We start from the raw sequence: 19,861 nt of genomic DNA, 5'->3' as shown, positions 1-19,861 counted from the left end.
GCATCGCTTCGCGAGTAGGGTGTCCATCTGTTCACAAGTTCACCCACGTGGTTTTTTTTTGTAGTGTAAAATTTTCACTCGATCGTAATCGATCTGTTGACCCGCAAACTAATCGTCGTCACCGAAACCACTCATGCGAAGTTCCCACAGACTATGTACATATACACTAACAATAAAAATGCTAATTTTTTAAACAACTGCCATTATGGACCGGTAGTAGACTTTACGGCAGTACAAGTAGTAGTTTAGTCACCTATCTTAGTTTTGCGTTTGGAATTTTGCTAATACATACATACGTAATTTTCGAACCAAAGTCACCGTGCAAAATCAAACAAGGTAAACCGGCACAATTTCCTTATAATGACAAGAAGACAAGGAAATGACGAGTTTTGACATTTGTATGTTAATTGTGAACTCATTACCCCATATACATAAATGGCATACGCTACATAAACAATATAATAAGCTCGTTAAAATGGAAACGAATAAAGGGCGCAAGTGTAAAGAACGACAATACTTATTATGAGGCATTTTTTAAATTAGCTCATTCTGCATTACCATATATTATGCAAATTATGATTGTAAAGCATGTTTAATTATCAATTTAGCATTATACACTCAAAGGCATAAAATATATTATTATTGGCTTGAGAAATTCATAAATGATTGAATGCTTCATACTTCAAACATATGTAAGTCCTTTTTTCATCGAGTTGCTCAACTCAAGTCTAGAGCAACTCTAACATACAATAATACAATGAATTTATTATTCAATCATAGCGTCCATCTCGCCACGTGCTCGTCCGTACATACATACATAATATAGGTATATAAGATTAACAACTTAGCAACACGACTCCGACGAGAGCAAAATCAGAACAAAGCAGATAGGAGTTAAGTAGCTACAAACGCCGTGAATCATGAAAATTGCACAAATCCGCTTACGAATTTCATAATTCCAAGAAAGGACGTGCGAGACAAAGTACGATGGCGACCGAATGATGAGAAATCGTCGAAAGTGAAGGTAGGCACCGGCAGCAGGTAGACCGTCGTCGAGTGACGCAATTATCGTCGTTTGTTATTCATCTGAAGAAGAAGATTCGCGATAAAATGAGGAGACGGGGGCACACACGAGAGAAGCAAGCGCTAAATATTAGGCGAGAGTAGGAAGACCCAGAAACCTATATATCGGTCTATTTATATATTGCGCCTCTAATGTCCGCCTTCTGGCACGAATCTGCACATCCGAACAGCGAGACAGTGCTACCCAACCGGTGGGCATGTTCTATCTCCAGACGAAAATGTCGACCTCAAAGCACACACCGTGTGTGCATTCAGTCCTCTCGCCTATGTACTGTAGTATGTACATAGTGTGCCCGGTTTCAATTCTCATCTACCTACTCTCCACTCGGTGCTTAAGTGCTTCAAATGCTCCATTGACCGAACTTGTAATCGGCTTGTGGGCCGTTCCAGAAATCTGCACGTGTACCCACCTGGCAGTTTGTTTGAAAATATAGTTCGTGGGTGGGTCGCGGAATAGATTTTGGTGTACATGCAGCTTAACACCTAATTTCACCACATAACCATTTTGTCTTACGCCAAGTGATACTCCACACTAAATAAATTTAAAATCAAACTTAAAAGATTAGATTAAAGTCTATAAAACACCAAAAAAAATATTAGGTAAAAAAATTTCAGTCGGATTCGGTTAGCGGTTTGGGAGATAATTAAATTCAAAAACTTAAAAAAAAAGCAGACACCTATAAGGGGAGGTACCATTTCCGGTCACCTTAAAAATTTGAAAAAAAATTACGTCGTGTCGATAAGAATTTCAGTAACCAATACTAAGTTTCAGTACGATAGGACTGTTCAAAAAATCCCCAAAATACATAGACACACACACATTTTTTGTAGAACATGAAAACGTGATCAGTGATCGATTCTGAGTTCGAATCAGTCAAAATCTCGAGTTCGAATTTTCGCATGATCACAAAACGTCATATATTATTACTACGTACATAGTCAAAAAAGAAACACGAATTTCTATGACAATGTTAAAGCAATTAAATGATGAACATAAAACCACCTATATATGTATAAGGAGTCAAAGAGTTTCCCTAATGAGCAGCTCGCATTTTTTATGACAGTCAAACCATGTCGTGCGTCACGCAAAAGATAAATAATTTCTCGATGGTATAATACAATGGCAAGGTGAGCGCGTTAAGCTTTTTGAAACAAATTCAAAATTGATAGTAGCATTTGCTCGTCATCACTGACATTATCATAATTCTTTTTATACCTCACTAAGGAGTTTCCGAACAGCGACCGCTCATATTTTTAGCCCGTCTCTCCTTTTGCTCACGTATCGGAGACGCGCATCTGAACATTTTATACAAATAGGAAATGATACTATTTTTACGACTTATAAAATTTTGAATCCGGATCGAGACAAGAGCGCTGGCGAAAAAAAAACACGGCACTAACCCAGATATTGAGATGATGGATGCGCGCATGTCGATATTATAAATGCGCGTCGCGCTCCAATTGATGGCAACTCGAATCAATATTGTCCACGACAAATTTCATTAAATTCCCCCCCCCCCCCGGAAGAAAATCCAGAATATACGACGGCGGCGATACGCGGAAATCCCTGAGAGATTAACACATATTAAATTCAGAGCGTACATCTTCGCAGCTTGATATATTAGACGAGGATTTGCGGTGCGGTGTGGCGAGGGTTGGCCGAGGATCGATATTCAACAGGCGACCCAGTCTACAAACGTGCAACTATAGTAACACAATATAAAATCTCTATATTGCTTATATATAAGGCAAACATAATCTGTCTAGGCTCCTGAAAGCCTATGAAGTCGAAAACGACCAAAACGATTATATTACGGTTTTTTGTCCAGCATACTTTCATATTAGTACAAACATATTCTGTAAGGTATAATACAAAACGGGTTTATATTTGTTTAAAATTTCAATTGATAAATTCATTGTCATTTCTTATAGGTATAATATTGAAAAAAAAAAAACTGGAGTGTGTGAGGTCTAGGCCTAGCACTACGTGGTTTTCTACCGAGCGATTCGATGTGTTTTTCAATCAATATCATTCAATCGCATTACATTCATGCTAAAAACAATGAAATAAAATAAACACGGTAGAAGTGAAACGTCCTAAGTGGTACGTGATAGTTTAGCACATGTAAAAAAACGCTAGCATGTTTAATCTATGCCAGGCCAAAACTCACCTCCTGGAATGTTTTCGGTGATATGTTTTCCTTGTATTGGACATAGGTTTAACAGTGATTCCCATATTTGAAGAAATGTAGGAGAAACTTGTCGAAATAATAAGATCATACAAATTAACAATGACACAGGACTCTAGCTAGATTCTGTGTGTCTGGGACTTAAACGGTCTTTGGTTGTGAGTTCAATCACGACTGTTTACAATTCACTGATTGAGGGTACAAAAAGCTATCCGTTTCTCCCAAATTAATTTTACATCTTCGCAGTGTTAGTTTGACACAACTTCTCTTTTTACATTTTGCTAGATTTGCTAGCGTTGCGCTAGCCAGAAGGCATATTCCGAGCCGAATCGCATCCGCGGAAGTATACACTTCAAAAAGTATTATTTATGAATTGGATTTGTTTTTTATTACAATTTTTTTTCGTTCATTACACTTGATTAGTTAGGGAAAATTCTTGGATCTGCTCTAGAGTTGGGTCGATCGATTGCGAGCAGGTTTGATTGTTGAGATGATTGGTAGCAAGTAATTATTTATGTAACTACATAAATAATTACTTACTAGCATCGATCTCATCTTTTAAACCAGCTAGCAAACGATCGACTATACTCTAGAGCGGACCAGAAATTTTTAACCGTCTGAAATTTGTGAGCTGATTTCAAAATCAAACCTCGTCAACTCTTCTGATCACTTTGATATTTTACCGACATACGGGGGGTTATCTCTCATTAAAATAAGCAAATGTCTGCGACACGACAAGCTAGAGGAATTTAATCATCAACGAAATCATTAAAAATTACATCGGAATTGCCTGTTAGATCGACGTGGTGACAGCTAGCTACCACCCCTACGCCATTCAGTTACTTTTTGCACTCATAATATTAAACGATTCAAATTGATTTCGAAATGGACTTGACAAACAAGTGGTTGAGAAGGACTGCGGGCGATTCGCTAAGACAAACTGAAGTTAAAAACAAAAATAAGTAACGGTGATCGAAAGCGACAGTTTGAAATAGGGCCGCGATCACAAATATCTGGGATAAGCTACGACTTATTCTGGATGAGACTGTTACAGCATTGACATTCGGTAAGGACACCACATACTAGCACAATTTGACTCCAACAATTCCTGACACGAATATGGTGATAGTGCATATCAGTGACGACCCCATTGAATTATGCATGGTCCCTTGCAGAGGCGGTACAACGCAACGTATCAAATAAATCCGACACATAATTGCCATTGTTTCGTTCCAAGCGTGAAAAACAAAGAGAAGGGAAAAAGATGCAACCTCGAAGTACACATCAGCTTCGATAAACATATTGATTAAGAGCGCGCATTATTATACAAATTGCTCGAGAGATACGTGATCGACATTATTGCGAACATGCAAAAGTGTCGCCGTGAAACAAAACATTCAATTGATGCAAATTGCACGGAGCAATTAGCAATTTCGTCCGCGCCGAACTGTTTAGGAATCTTGACCTGCAAAACTACGGGACACCTACGCCACTTTTGAGCTCATGTTTCCTTGAAGTAGACGATTAGAAGAAATGATCATTATTACATTACAAGACTGAACGACCTCGTGTTGTTTTTTTTTACAAGTATACGTACAAGAGTAAAAAATCAACACAGCGCAATTATAAGGAAGCTGTCGACAATGATCCAACTGGACATGAGCCACTGCAGTGTCGTAAAAGTGCACCGAACTTTGCATTCAGAAATAGGGCGAGTCTATAAAGCTCGAACCACACACTTTTGCGAATTTAGTCGGAAGTTACAATCAAATAGCATATAATGCAAAACTATTTGCAGCACGTGTGCAAGCATGTCAATTTAATTAAAGTATAGTGTTGGGTGCACGTGTGCATAAACTTATGAACATGTCCTTAATGAATTTAATAGGCCAAAACGAACAACTAGGTATAATATAACACACAAGCAGTGCACAAGCAGTGTTTTCGGTCAGATTTTGAATAGCAATGTTGCCATGACGTGCAAGCAGACAGGAAACGCTGCTCTCATATTTGAACTATAAGAATTTGAATACAAGCGTACCCATAACTATCAAAACCAATGTTTTAATTTGGAGAATTCTCATAATTGAATCTAAAAGCTTGGATATGTATCTACCGTGTTCGGACATTTCATCGCATGACCATTGCATCGCGGTGGCTTTTTATTGCGAGGAAAAATCACTGACAGATTTCATGCAAATATTGTACTTTTTGAAATGTATATTGAAACCGTTATTCAAATATTTGGAGCAATGATTTTTTGAATCACTACATATGTAGTTACTCTTTTTTAATAAAAATTAATTTAAAACTTTCTATAATCAAAACATAGCATGAAATCTGACGGCGAGTTGTCTCGGCGATGCAATTTCCTAGAATCGTATATACATACACATGTATGTAAACTATGTTATTATTAAATATTACTATGTATATTATTAAATAGTACTAAAGCTGTAGTCAAAGATCAGCTGCATACAAGAAATACACCCTTACAACATATACTACTGATTCGTTTGCAAGATTTGGAAGTACATATGTATACATACGTTTTCTCTGTGGGTATTGATTGAGCTTTTATTCCCCAGTACGCATTCAAAACTACACTGGATATACTAAATACTGTCACTTTCCACCGAGTCTGCGAGACGGGTGTGGGAAGTCAGGCGATTAAGTCGAAGGACAAATTGACGAGAGTGCATGACTCAGTCAGTCAGTCAGTCAATGCGGTCGATGCGAACTACCGTTGCACAAAGCCATTGTGTGTGAAATCGAAAATGCATTCGCACAAAATCGATCGATGGATGGATCGATTGAGACAGCTCGTTAAACCATCACTCCTTCGCCGACGACGAGGAATCGTTCGTTCGAAACAATGAGCCATGAATTTGTGCTCCTCGAACCATCCCGACGTGTGATTGAGAGCCGGAGAAGATTGCACGCATTAAATACCCGATGATTGACAATTTGGATCAAACAAATAATTGCACTATAAAAAATCGGGTAAAAAGGTTAGGAAGTCTACATGTTATACCTACGTGCATTTGCGAGGTTACTACCGCGCGTGCACTTTTGTAGATATAAAAAAATGAATCATCTACAGATGTATATAATCAGTGATGTTATTAAAAATGGAAAAGATGCCAATTGAGCAATAAGAGCCGACCTTCCGTATAGAAAGCGGTGACCTTAACCACATGGTCTTATCTCAACACGTCAGACCAGACCGGCCGCGTTTCATCAGTCAATCAATCCTCGCTGATAATCTGTAACGTCGAAAAAATACCTGAACAACCAATCCGTAGACTTCTCGGAAAAACTGTCATATCAAGAGCTTGAACTGAATTCAAGCTCTTGGTGGTTCCATTAAAGCCAAGTGGTTCTATTAAACTCGTAGCGGAAGATTAAAAATATTATTGATTCCAACAGTTCGTATATTTGATATAGCGGGTTATTATCGCATCGTTAGATAAGCTTCCAGGAAAAAAGAAATGGCAAGTTGAAATTGCACAAATGGCGTGTTTGGTGTTTTTTTAGACCTTGCAACCTCAAAGACAGTCCCCCGAACATCGAATAGAGCTGTTGTGGGATATTTAGAGTCGACACACATAATGCAGCTACTGCTAGATACAACTAGTAGCAATAGCGGTCGTCGCAGAAGGGCACGGGCCGGGTAATGAACCGACCGGTTGTTGTCTCTCTTGGTCGCACATCCGATGCTTCTGATGCTGCTGCTGCTGCTGCACCGAACTCTCCGGGAGACTAGCGGCCGACCACCGACTATAAATATAGAACAGCTGTCGCCAGCCAATCAAACCCTGGAGACGTTGCACGAACCAAGACGCACAACACAAATCTTCCCATGGGAAGAGAGTTAGAGAGAGAGAGGAGGGGTCGGAGGCGAGTACAAAACAGTGCGATTCCAGCACATAAAAACACGATAGCATTATCTTCTATGATTACTTGAAGCATATGAGTTCAACCATCACATCGAAGTATTACACGGCACACCTCTCATTAAAAGATGCTACAAATCAAAGCGAGCTGCAACGATTTAATCTGAAATTCTGTTATTCGGTTTTAATTACGTACTTACGTAAATCAAAGAAGATTTAAAGGAGCAATGTACCGAAACTCCTACTGATATGCGTAATCATAAATCTAATTTCGGCTACTACCATATAAGAATAGTTGTGAACAAAGATTTTTGACAGCAGTAGTAAATACCAATTAGAGGAGGGTAACAATATCTCAAAACTAACCCTCCTAAAATACGTTTTAATACGATTAGACTTTCCTACTAACACCTATTCGTTGATTTTCGACATATACTACTTATAAACGTATGTAGATATCAAATGGATGGGTATTAGTATAAGACGCAAATGGCTCAAAACCCTTACTAACACCTAGGGGTAGGTTTACAAACCAACTATGTATAATGCAACTACCAGTAGTAGCATAATTGGATGAGGATTACAATTTCATTATAATACAAATGCTGTAACGCGTAAGCATAAACGAAAGTCTTACGAGAGCCGGTTTTCAGCTGCAGTTACTTCTAGAATTGTTGTTGTTAGACCTTATTCTATAATAAAGCATACGATTAATACTCCACACGTGGACTTTACAATTCAGAATGTTCGTTCAAATGTTTACGTAGCTGCCTCCTATAACTTATGTCGCGCGGAAGAAATTCATAATAAATCTTTGTAGAAAAATAAAAGAAAAACATAAACAAAGCTCGGAAATAAGTTCACAGTGACGTATTTCGACAAACGTTTTAACGACACGTGACCCAAAATACGCTACGAAATAAGTAAGAACTGAACACCTACCAATCTCATCGACCCAGAAGAGTGTGCATAACAATGAGGACGGTTTTCAATCGGATTGTAACGACAACGACAGAATTTCGCACGCGTAGGCCGTAGAGCGAACTACGGACCACATTTTTGAAACTGCATAGAGAACGAGAGATTATGCAAGCTGATCCGACGACAGTTTCGCATTGTCGCCCGTTATTTATAAAGCGACTAATGCTCCCGTGACGTAATAATTGTGCAATTGCGAGCTTCGCTCATTCTGACAAAGACCAATCCACAACAAAGGCAAATTCTACACATACACCCAATAAAAATTAGCGGAATACGTAATGGAATATTTGCAAATCGAACACCTGCAACTCCACGTCAAGACCGTGATCAGCACATTTTTTAATTATTTTTAATCATAGGACAAGGTTTCGCAGACTCTTGAACGTTGAGTCGCGCGCAACGCACCTGTGTTATTTGACTAACAACGGTTTCCATGACGACGGAAACAACGCGCCGCTTCTCAAACTGATCAAATTAAACAGTAAATATTATTAAATAAGTCAAAAATAATAATAAAAAAAAAAACACAACCTCGAGTGTCTATTACGCGCGAAAGACAAGTGGACGTATTAATGGGTCTCGCAATTAGACACGCGAGTCTTCTTAAACGACATTGAACTATAACGTACTAAATTTATTCCTACGAATCGTGCAAAAAATATGTACAACTTTTTTGCCTCTCTTTGTGTAGTAGGTGCAAGACGAGGAAATGGATATTGAACTGACAAGAGCCGAGTCACCCGTCCATTAAGTGCGCAAATAATATAAAATGATATGTTTGGTTGCCTTTGTTTTTGCTTTTTTCTTTGTACAAAGCTTGCGAAGTATACTCATTTCGAAATAATCCCGATTAAATGATAATCTCTATATATGTATGTACATATGTATTATATATACTCTTCGGAATATTAATATAAGATTTCTTGCTCTTGAAAGTATCAAATTTACAAGGTAAACTACTAAAAATTTACTAAAACCATTTCAAATAATATTTCCGCTGCACTATTATTGAATTATTATTTGTTTTCGCATGAAAAGTATTAGAGAATTTTTAAATCAAATGAATTGATGATTTTTTTTTAAATATTTTCATAAGATGACTATGAGAATATTTATTAAAAAAAAAAAACGGATAGTAGGTAAAAGTTTGAGAATTTATTGAACCGATTCATAGAACAGCTGTCGTCTCGTGTGGTTCCGTTGAGCACCTGTGCGCCATCAACTACCTGAGTCCTTATTGTGTCTCGTATTCATTTTTTGCATCGATTGCCGCTACTACATACATATAGGTAGATACAGGTATGAGGATAAGAAAACATGGTGAAATTTACCTTGATTCCCGACCGACCAGGCTGCTTCAGCAGTATGTTCTCCGGCTTCATATCACAATGTATAATTTTGAACTTGGACAGCGCGTCCAAACACTGGAGCAGACTGTGCGAAAACTTTCTGACCAGCTGCAAACTGAACCCCTGGAACTTGTTCTTTTTGATCAACTCGTACAGGTTGATCGAGAGCAGTTCGAACGTGATGCACATGTGGTTCCTGAACGTGAAGTTGTCCAGCATGTGGATTACGTTCATCGCGTTGTCCCTGTCCTTGCGCCTCAGATGCTCCAAGATCCGCACCTCCTCCTTCGCCTGGTAGAAGAACCTCATCTGATTCCTGACCATCTTCAGCGCGACGTACTCGCGCGTCTTGTGATCGAACACTTTAAACACCTGGCCGAAGCTTCCTCTGCCAATCAGCTTGCAGATCTCGTACCTGCAAAATAACACACATAAATCAACAATAAGCGCATTAGAAACTTTCAACGAGTTTGCGACACGTGAAAAAATGGAGCAGCTGGTACCTGTAGTACCATTTCGTACGTTGTTACGAGTTTCGATAATGATCGACACTGAACCAAATCAACATGTAAGATTCTATCATCCAGAACCGATCAAGTATTTTCTAATTACATGATTTTTTTTAAAATATACATAAGCACAGTGTAATCAATGACTACGAAAAGTAAACGCTTCATTGGACATGCTATAGATACGAACTAAATCAAACACAAGTCTCTCATTTTTTTAATGCTTTAAATTTTATTTCTACTGAGAAGAATATACAAAAAAATAAGTAAGAGGCAAAGACATTATGATGATTGATAAGAACCATTTCAGCAACTGTCATATTCCATAAAAAATTAAACAACATGTGATCAGAATTCCAATAGCATACGCATCACACCAGCAATTATAGCAATAAAATCAGATAAATCTATCAAACTAATCGGGTGATCTGTAGCTGTATCATTCAGTTCATAGTCCTATTTTACAACTACATAGCGGTTTTAGACATATGATATATGTAATATTACGACAAATTATTCTAACGAAATTGACCAGTGTGTTAAAAACCAGAATTTGAAATACCCTTATATAGACAGCAATTAGATTCAGAAGCTTATTGATTCGTGAAAAATTGTCGTGCATTGGGCGTTTCAATTGACGCCAATTAACTCGTTGACGAATCTTCCATTGGAAAAACAAATGTGAAGACAAGTCAGACGGTAAATATACGGCAGTACCGGTTCGATCGAGTACGTATTATATTTCTGCTAGTGGCAATTTTCTCCAAGAGTGAAACGATGTCGCAACTGTGTCTCCTCGACTATAGAAACAATCAAATCAGCAAATATGACATGTCTCTGTGGTGGCACCGAGAGCTCCACCGTCAACATTGTACTATGTACTACAGATCGCTTCTATTTATTGCAACGCCACTTTCATCGAAAAAAAAACCAAATTTATGTGCAACATCATCTACACACATACATAATGTGTCAACAGAATGAAAACATTTTGGCACAAATCTTGGATGCAGTTAGGACACCCCCTTTAAATGAGTCATATCAAAAACCAACTTGTTATATCAAAATCCAAGCAATCAATTGTATATTCCAAAGGAAGTGGTCAATTTTAATCGCAAGTTTGTTCCCCACAAATAAAGAAACCGTTTGAAATGAGACAAAACGGATTTGTTTTGAATAAACATTAAACATTTTGAATAAACATTAAACATTTTGTTAAAATAATAAACATTAAACAAAACGCTCACGGATAAAAATTTCACACAAAAAAACGTTCATATCCAAAACGTTGGTATCACGAAAGACGGTTCACACAACAAAACGAACACCCACCGAACATTACATATGGACACGTTCATATATTCCTTCGCTTGTGCTTTCTCGCATTCATATTTATTTTATTATCCTTTATTATTCCTAATATTTATCAACGATATTCAATCTTCTATTCACCATTCTAAATTTTTATTATATGCGGATGACTTAAAAATCTATAAGAGAATAATTGATTTACCTGACGCTCTTTATTTGCAAGAGGATTTGAATTCTATTTATGAATGGGCTAATGTTAATAAACTTCCCTTCAATATCCTAAAGTGTCGGGTCATTTCTTACTCTCGTTCTCGTTCTCCTATTAATTATCCGTATAAATTTCATGATTCTCTTCTTCAGAGAGAATTATTTATATCTGATCTGGGAATAGTCTTCGAAAATAGTTGGAGTTTCAACATTCACATTGAGAATATCTGTGATAGGGCAACAAAAATCCTTGGATTCGTAATCCGTAATTCGTCCGAACTAGGGCTCACTGCCATTCGTCTCTTATATTGTACATTAGTTCGCAGTGTGCTCGAGTTTGGCTCCATTATATGGTCTCCCTATCAACTTCGTTACTCTCTAATGTTGGAACGAGTCCAAAGGAAATTCCTTAGGTTTTTATATCTGAAGACATTTGGATTTTATCCATATCTGTTCCCTAGTGCCTTTGTCTTGGGATCTTTGGGTTTCAACTCCCTGGCAAAGAGAAGAGATTTATTTCTTGGGAAACATTTCGTAAAATTACTTAGAGGAGAGATTCACAATCCCACTATCCTGGAGAAACTAAAATTCTGGGCCCCGGAAAATCGTAGAGTTTTAAGAAAACATGATATATTTTTACCAATTAGGGCTAAATCAAACGTGCTCATGAACTCCCCCCTCTCGAGAGCTGTTCGACTCCTCAACTTACTGGCACATTACTTGGACCTATTCGATGCCAGTTATGTTGAGTTGGTGGAACACATCCTAAATAGCACGATATAAATTTTTCAATCTTATTTCTTTGTTTTTATTTTGTGTACATATTTTTTACTTGATTTTTATTATTTTTTTATGATGTTTTTTTTTATTTATGATTTTTATTATTTTCTTATGTTTTTTTTTATTTATGATTTTTATTATTTTTTTTATGGTGTTTTTTTTGTAATTTTTATGATTTTTATTATTTGTATTAAAATCACATTGACGCTTTGGGGCAACCTGTCAAGTCTCTGTGGTATTGATTTTTTAAAATAAAATAAAATAAAATAAAATATAGAATGTACCAAAGAATACTTTTCGTACTTGCTGGTTACGTGCAGTTGCCCGTCTGTGCTGTGGTAATATGTATAATAAGTAAAGGTAGGACCGGAAGCGTGCCGTTTACTGTTCAATTGTTGTAAATCCTTTGTAAAAAACGTTCAGCAAACCTTTAACAATGCATTTATAACATTTGAACAATATACAGCCCCCTCCGGGCTTTAATAATAAGTTTTGTCGTGTGAACGGGTCTGCTCTAGAGTATGTTCGATCGTTTGCTAGCAGGTTTAAAATAGGAGATCGATTGCTAGCAAATAATTATTTATGTAGTTACTAGTTAGGTAGTTCGATCACAAGTAAATATGCCTAGCTAGTACTACAAAAATAATTACTTGTTAGCAAACGATGTCAGTTTAAATCTGGCTTGCAAACCATCGACTATACTCTAGAGCGGACCGAAAATTCTTAACCGTCTGAAATTTGTGAGCTGATTTCAAAATCAAACCACTTCCAACTCTTCCGATCACCGATATTTTACCGACATATGGTGGGGTTAGCTCTCATTAAAGTCTGTATCACGAAGCTAAAGAAATTTAATAATCAACGAAATCATTAAAAATTACATCGGAATCGCCTGTCTGATCGATGCGATGACAGCTAGCTATATTTTTATCTTTGTGTGTGAACATTTTAGCCCTGAATGTTTTTGCCCGTGAACGTTTGTTCACGAAATCGTATTATATACACACACATATATTTGGATAGCACGTAATAAAACCGCTTCCGCTGATCCATCTCACATAAATTACGAACAACGATCCTTCAATTGGTATATTCTAATCTTAAAATACAACGACTTTTTGGATGTAGCATTCAAATTTCGAGTAACTTCCAACCAACAAATCATGTTATTAGTAAACGCGACGATCCGTTTCGACGTGCAAACGATGCCAACATCAACATATCTGACCTCCGACAAATTTTATGTGTGAAATAGAACAGAAGTATGGATACACGTGCATACATATATGTACATACACACATACATAAATACATACTTATAATAAAATCTGCGTCGAAATCGAATCGATCGATATGCGAGACTATTTTTGAAATTGCCATTCGAATGATGTGAAAAATCGATTCAGTAAACTGACTGTTCCTTTCGACGAACCAACTATCCACACACGCGAATAGAACTCGAGGGACAGGTATGTAGGTACTTTGAATTACTACACATAAACATTTGCGGCTACCAGACTGTTCGTGTAAATGGCACAGCACTTTTAAGAATTTACCATTATACATATTACACTGTGCGGTTCGTCGATCTGCAAATATCTAGCAATTCCTTCTAAGGTTGCTTTGAATTTATTTACTGTATGATAAATATTTGCTACGTTCCGTTTGAAACGCACGTAACATTTGAAGTCACGTGCAAACAATAATTCCGAGATTGAATAATTCAATAAACTGGAAAAATAAATGGCGGTATCAATCGTACCACAAACAACGTCTACATGTATACTATTTGGTTGAACGAACTTTAGAATCGTAGGGGTAAAGTTTGCCAAACAATCCATCCCACAGCATTTTTAAATTCACTGTAACTGGCGAGAGCTGTAAGCGTTGCCAGATTCCTAGGTCGTAACGGTTCTGAAAGTTATCTTTTAGTTTACCTCTCCAACAATTCATTTTTGTTCACAGTAATTTTTTAATTTTGTAATTTCATGTCTCCGTAACATTCAATCATAATAGATTTGTAATCGTATCCATAATATAATATCCAGTGCGAATGATTCGTTTGGGATTCGACATAAACGATGAACAATTAAAACGAGAATATTTCTTCTGTTGAGAATATTATTCTTTAAGAAGAGTTCGTTCACATCATCTTTTATCTTAGTGAAAAACAGTACATATGCGAATAGGTATTTAAACTCTCCCATATAATTGGCTAACAAACAAAAACTACCGGGTCTTCCAATACCATGCCATCAAACTTAACTCTCACTGATAAAAAAAAAACTAGCGCTAGCGCAGAGAACAATCATTGAAATATTTTTACTGATAATAAAATTTCGCTAGTCACCTTAAAGATTCTCTAGCTACGACAAATCTTTCTCTAGCTACTACAAATCAAAGAGACAAATCTCTCGTCTTTCGTCAAATACAATTTTAGTATCGTATTAAAAAAAACAAATTAACATATTACTGGTGCGCTTCGTTCCACCAACATGAAATTTCTCGACACTAATTTTCCTGACTTTTCATCTACTCGAATATTAGTTTTTTATATTGTGTACGAAAATAAGTATTTTTTTTAAACAATATATCCTTCAATGTTGACCTTTTAAATTATTTCTATCTTCTTGATATTTTATGCTTATAATATGCATAGTAATATTAAGTAATAAAAAGATTTTGAACAAAATCCGAGCACCGGAAATAGAATTTTTGACTTTGCGATTTCTTAACGCGAACGTGCTTATAGCCGTTATACATATGTTTCATTATCGTATTTTGTTTTTGATACTTCTTGTTTTCTACAAATCATAGATAAAGTCATGGGTTGGTCACGTCCGAATTTTTAAATAGTTAAATTTTACATCGGAAAAAAAGTATTTCAATATGTAAAACATTTTTGTATGACAATGAGAGATACTGAAAAAGTCGAGAAAACGAGTGTCGAGAAATTTCGAGTCGATGGAACGGAGTAGATCCAAATATTACACCTAATAAGTCCACTTTAAAGGTCAATGAAGTCGACCAATAAAACCCTCAATATGAGGTCCTTTCAACAATCTGAAAGATACTTTCGTCGGAGAACGAGACAGTTGTTCAGCTATACTACACCTATAGAAAAATCTTAGGCGATGTAGGTTTCGTTATTCAATAATACTAAAGCACAACTAGGATCACCCTGCCTATTGTATTGTGTTAATGTAGCTGGAATCTACATTTTAATTGAGTATGCACTTGGGTAGTTTGCTCAGTTATCTGTTTTGAGAAACTACGACAGATAAATTGCTAGAAGCTTTTCTGCAGCTTTTTTCTGTGGACAAATCTTAGGCGTGGGCTTGGAGCTCGTCAAATAACAATATACCTCTCCATTACCGTACAAAGCAAGCGAGAAAAAAATCATGGTTGACAATAGGGAACCACATTTCGTGCATATAGAGCAGAGCCACGCAACCTCTTGATTGTTTACGACTCGTAGGGAGATATCACACAGCGTGGTATGCGGTATGTGGTACGTCGACAACTTCTCCTATATTTCTTAAAACCGTTATCGATCACTGTCAAGGAAAGATAAATAAAACCATACAATTTGGTTTTATTTATCTTTCGACCGAAAAAGGTCTAAAGATCTAAAGGTCGTTCGGCCGGCCGGCCGGACGGTCGTGGTATATGTGCCAGGTATGCCACATTGTTTATATGTCTAAAAAAAACGTCCCACATACCGCGCTGTGTGATTTCGGCGATAGAGTTTGTCAGCTACGCACATATGTACTTCATCGGCAGTCGCTAGCTAGTCCCTACATACATAGGTGACAAAACGTTAACTAACATCAGTTTTCTCCCTCACATGCGAACTCACTCGCATGTGGTGCTCGCGGTACAAAAAAAGGGCCGAGGCACTCTGATATAGACCATCGTCCGAACTTTAGTCCCTTTAGTATTTGCTCCCCCTATTGGGATTAGATAAGATTTATCTAGTTGGTATGTGTGTATAGTACCTGAAGGCTATGTGTTCATTGAGGGCGTGCAGGTATGCGCCATCGGCGTCGTCGTACTTGGGAGTGCCGTCGACGATAGGCCTCACTTCCTTGGAAGGGCAATAGAAGTAAACCTTGGAGTAGTTCCATATCTCCCTGTACTCGTCGCAGGACAGCTGGAACTTGTAGACGTTGATGGCCTCGCTGGGGGGCAAGGGCGCGTAGAGGGGCGCGTGCGCGCGCGAGTCGCCCCCGGCGCCGCCGCCACCGCCTCCAGCAGCGACCGTCGCGCCCCCCGAGCTGGCGCCTTTCTTGAGGGGGGCGACCGCCCCTCCGGTGGTGGCTCCACCCCCGCCCCCGCCGCCGCCCCCTCCGCCTCCCCCGGACACAGACACCGCGAGCGGCGCCGCCTCGCCGCCCCCGCGCGACTGCGGCATAGCGCGCGCGCTCACCGCAACACCATCACCGTCACCACCGCATCACAACACACCACCCACCGACGAAACACCTGAAAAACGACAAAAACAAACAGATCAGCACCATCATATATCTATGTATGTATATTCGTTCGCCTCCTCTCAACTTGACCCACATACGATTTCGACAAAACATTGGAAAAAATTCAAAACGAACCGTTCGAAATCGGAATCGCAATAGTGACGACAACAGTAGCGTACCGTGAAAATCCCCCATGTGTTGTCGCACAGCCTTACTTACGGGTGCGCGAGCAGGATTCAAGGGGACTAGGTACGGCGAGGCTATTTCCCAAGATTCAAAACGGGACAATGCGCATAAAAATTGTCCCCCTCCCTCAAATAACTATATTAAAGAATTATATAGAAAATAACAGTGAGATTCAACATGAGCCTATTTGAATTAGATGAGTGGTATTTTAATATTTTTTTTTACTGTTCTTGTTTACCTGTAAGACTGGTGTGAGTCATTAATTTGTTATTTTTATTGTTATTCTTAATTCATTTGTGTATTAATTATAATAATAAAATAAATAAATATATATTTTTCAGAATGTATAATTCTTATTAATAAAAAAAATAGAAACAAAACATTTAATATAATATATATTTAATACATGAAGTTCATGCATATATTTAATACATGAAACATGTAAAATTAACTAAGAAAATAGCTACAAATTTTCCAAAAAGATATTCTCGTTTCTTTAATTGCAAAAAAAATATGCTCCACTGAAAATTATGATTTCTTTAATTTTCATTTTTTCTTTTATTAAATAATATATTTTTACCAGAACGTACATTAGCTTTCGTACGCAGACCGAAAAAAAGAATAAATTGAAACAAGACAATAAAAAAAAACGAAATAAATAAACAAGAAATCAAAAAAATATAATAATATTTTTAAGAAACATGTAAAACGAAATATTTAAATTTAACTTTAAAATTAATATATTGTATTTATATTATGATGTTTATTTTTGGGGAAAAAAATTGGAGGAACAAGGACAAATGGGACAAATCAAAAAAAATCTACGAAAACGACGGGACGAACGCAAGACACGTAAACAACGGGACTGTTGCGGTCAAAACGGGACGAATGGAGACAAAACCAGAAAGATTTTCACGACATGCCGATTGCGATTATTCCGAACATAATCATAATCGAAAACATTTTTCAAATCGAATTTAAACTATCAAATGTAAGATAAAAATATTTATTCCAGTTAACTAAACAGTTAACACACGATTTTATTGGTCAGAAAGATACTTAAACATATAAAGGATTTCACATACGATTTAATATACACGCATGCTTGTTGCACACTGCACCTAGTAAAAATGGATTAGTATATAAAAATTTAAGCATAGATTTTAAATGCGAATGACCGTTGGTTGATAGTTAGAATGTTTTTGAACAGATCAAGTTTGTTGTATGTATATGTACATACATATAGTAGTTTCGCGAAAGCTTTGGACATTGTGGTCTTTTGTACGACACAAAGCAGTAGTCTCCGAATTAGTCAGCCGACCTTTGGGGTTTTTGGTAGTATAAGTGTAGGGCGATTGAAAAGATTGCTAATCTTTTGGAACAATCAATAGTCATAGACGGTTTCAAAAGATTAATAGACTTTATCGTCGCCTCACACTCGCACCCTGTGGTCCTAAAGGTCAACTTACTACTGGCCTATAACGTCATAAGACTGCTCAAGTTCTAATACGGACATTATTACGTACAATAGGATCATGAGTATTAAATGTAACACCATACTATCAAGTGAACGCGTATTATACAAAAAAGATCGAACCTACTGGAGTAATTTTTGATAACCATAATACTTTTACTACAGCAAGTGACACATATTGAAATCTCATAATTAGTGGTCGGACCCACAGCGTGCCGTTTATTGTTCAATTGTTGTAAATGCTTTGTTTAAGGTTCGCCGAACCTTTTTTTTGTACTCTAGCTTTGTAAATAGAGCCAAACCGCCCCGATTCCTGGAAAAACCACGGTCTGTATCCGTAGTTTAGTCATAATCTGACTTTGGCAACCAGGATGCTTTAACCTACAAAAAATGGTTCACTATTGTCAATTACTATTGTCCTATAAAGCAAGAGAGCAAAAAAATGGTTGATAGGAGTAATTGACAATAGCGAAGATTTTATTGTGGGTTAAAGCATCCTGGCTGCCTAAGTCTGATCATAATAGTGTCGAAAAAAGCAAGATAAATCCTCATATGTATGTTATAAAACGTATGGAAAACAAAATGCATTGAATATAATTTTTTCTCATACATTGAACGGCCATCAGTCGTGGAAATGTGTGCAAATAACAAAAGTTAAGGTATTCCTAAGACAATTCTACTTAAGGATTGGACATAATTGGATTTGAAAATGATACGACAGACTGCTTAAGCAAATCTGGAATGTCTGTGAGAGTACTTATCCACTTCATTACATTAGTCTGTCTAGCTGTTCAGTCCAAGTGGCAAATTAAAAGCATTTCCTTTATTAAATAAAATGTACCCTCATTTCCATACAATGAAAGCTTGAAGACAGTTAATTCTCGAGTTTATAACGAGACATTATTATGTACACATTTCTTTCTTTCTTTTTTCGTTCTTTTTGATGCACGAACGTCCAATTAAATTCACGTCATTCGCGAAACTAACTCACAATCTTTGCGAACGACGAATTCCTTTCACAGAATTAGCATAATTGTGGAAATTGCGTTAAAATATCTGTATATGTACATAAATGTACAGAAAACTGCGCACGGCACACGTGCAATATAAACAGAATCATGAAGGTTTATATCAATGTTGAAAATTCACGAAAAGCTTCATCAATAACGTCACTATGACACTACAGTACGTAATTCAATGTCACACGATATCAATCGCGATAAATTAATGGCGAATACTATTAAAAGAAAAAAAAATCGCGTGCCTTACGAGACGTTCGGCCGAAGTCAACGAACCATACTTTTTAGATTAGAACGGGTTATAAAACGTATCGCACGCACTAATTACAACGACAACTAAATAAAAATAATATCCTCCATTATGGTGTGGTTCGATAGAAATTACACTAAATTAAAAAAGTC

The 19,861-nt window shown here is 37.1% G+C and overlaps 1 protein-coding gene across 1 annotated transcript in view; it reads right to left on the bottom strand.

Annotated features, from left to right (window-relative positions):
• The window catches only part of LOC143912618 (dual specificity tyrosine-phosphorylation-regulated kinase 2-like), a 70,816-nt gene extending 54,097 nt beyond the window's left edge, over positions 1-16,719 (bottom strand). The window contains exons 1-2 of the mRNA XM_077431912.1: positions 16,304-16,719; positions 9,481-9,913 (exon numbers count right to left, since the gene is read on the bottom strand). Coding sequence (XP_077288038.1) covers positions 9,481-9,913; positions 16,304-16,719 — 849 coding nt within the window. The remainder of the gene's footprint in view (positions 1-9,480; positions 9,914-16,303) is intronic.
• Positions 16,720-19,861: the final 3,142 nt, after the last annotated feature.

The sequence above is a fragment of the Arctopsyche grandis genome, chromosome 6 (genome assembly GCF_051622035.1).
Source record: "Arctopsyche grandis isolate Sample6627 chromosome 6, ASM5162203v2, whole genome shotgun sequence".
In the NCBI taxonomy this organism is placed as follows: Eukaryota; Metazoa; Arthropoda; class Insecta; order Trichoptera; family Hydropsychidae; genus Arctopsyche; species Arctopsyche grandis.
This window is presented reverse-complemented; position numbering and strand designations above follow the sequence as displayed.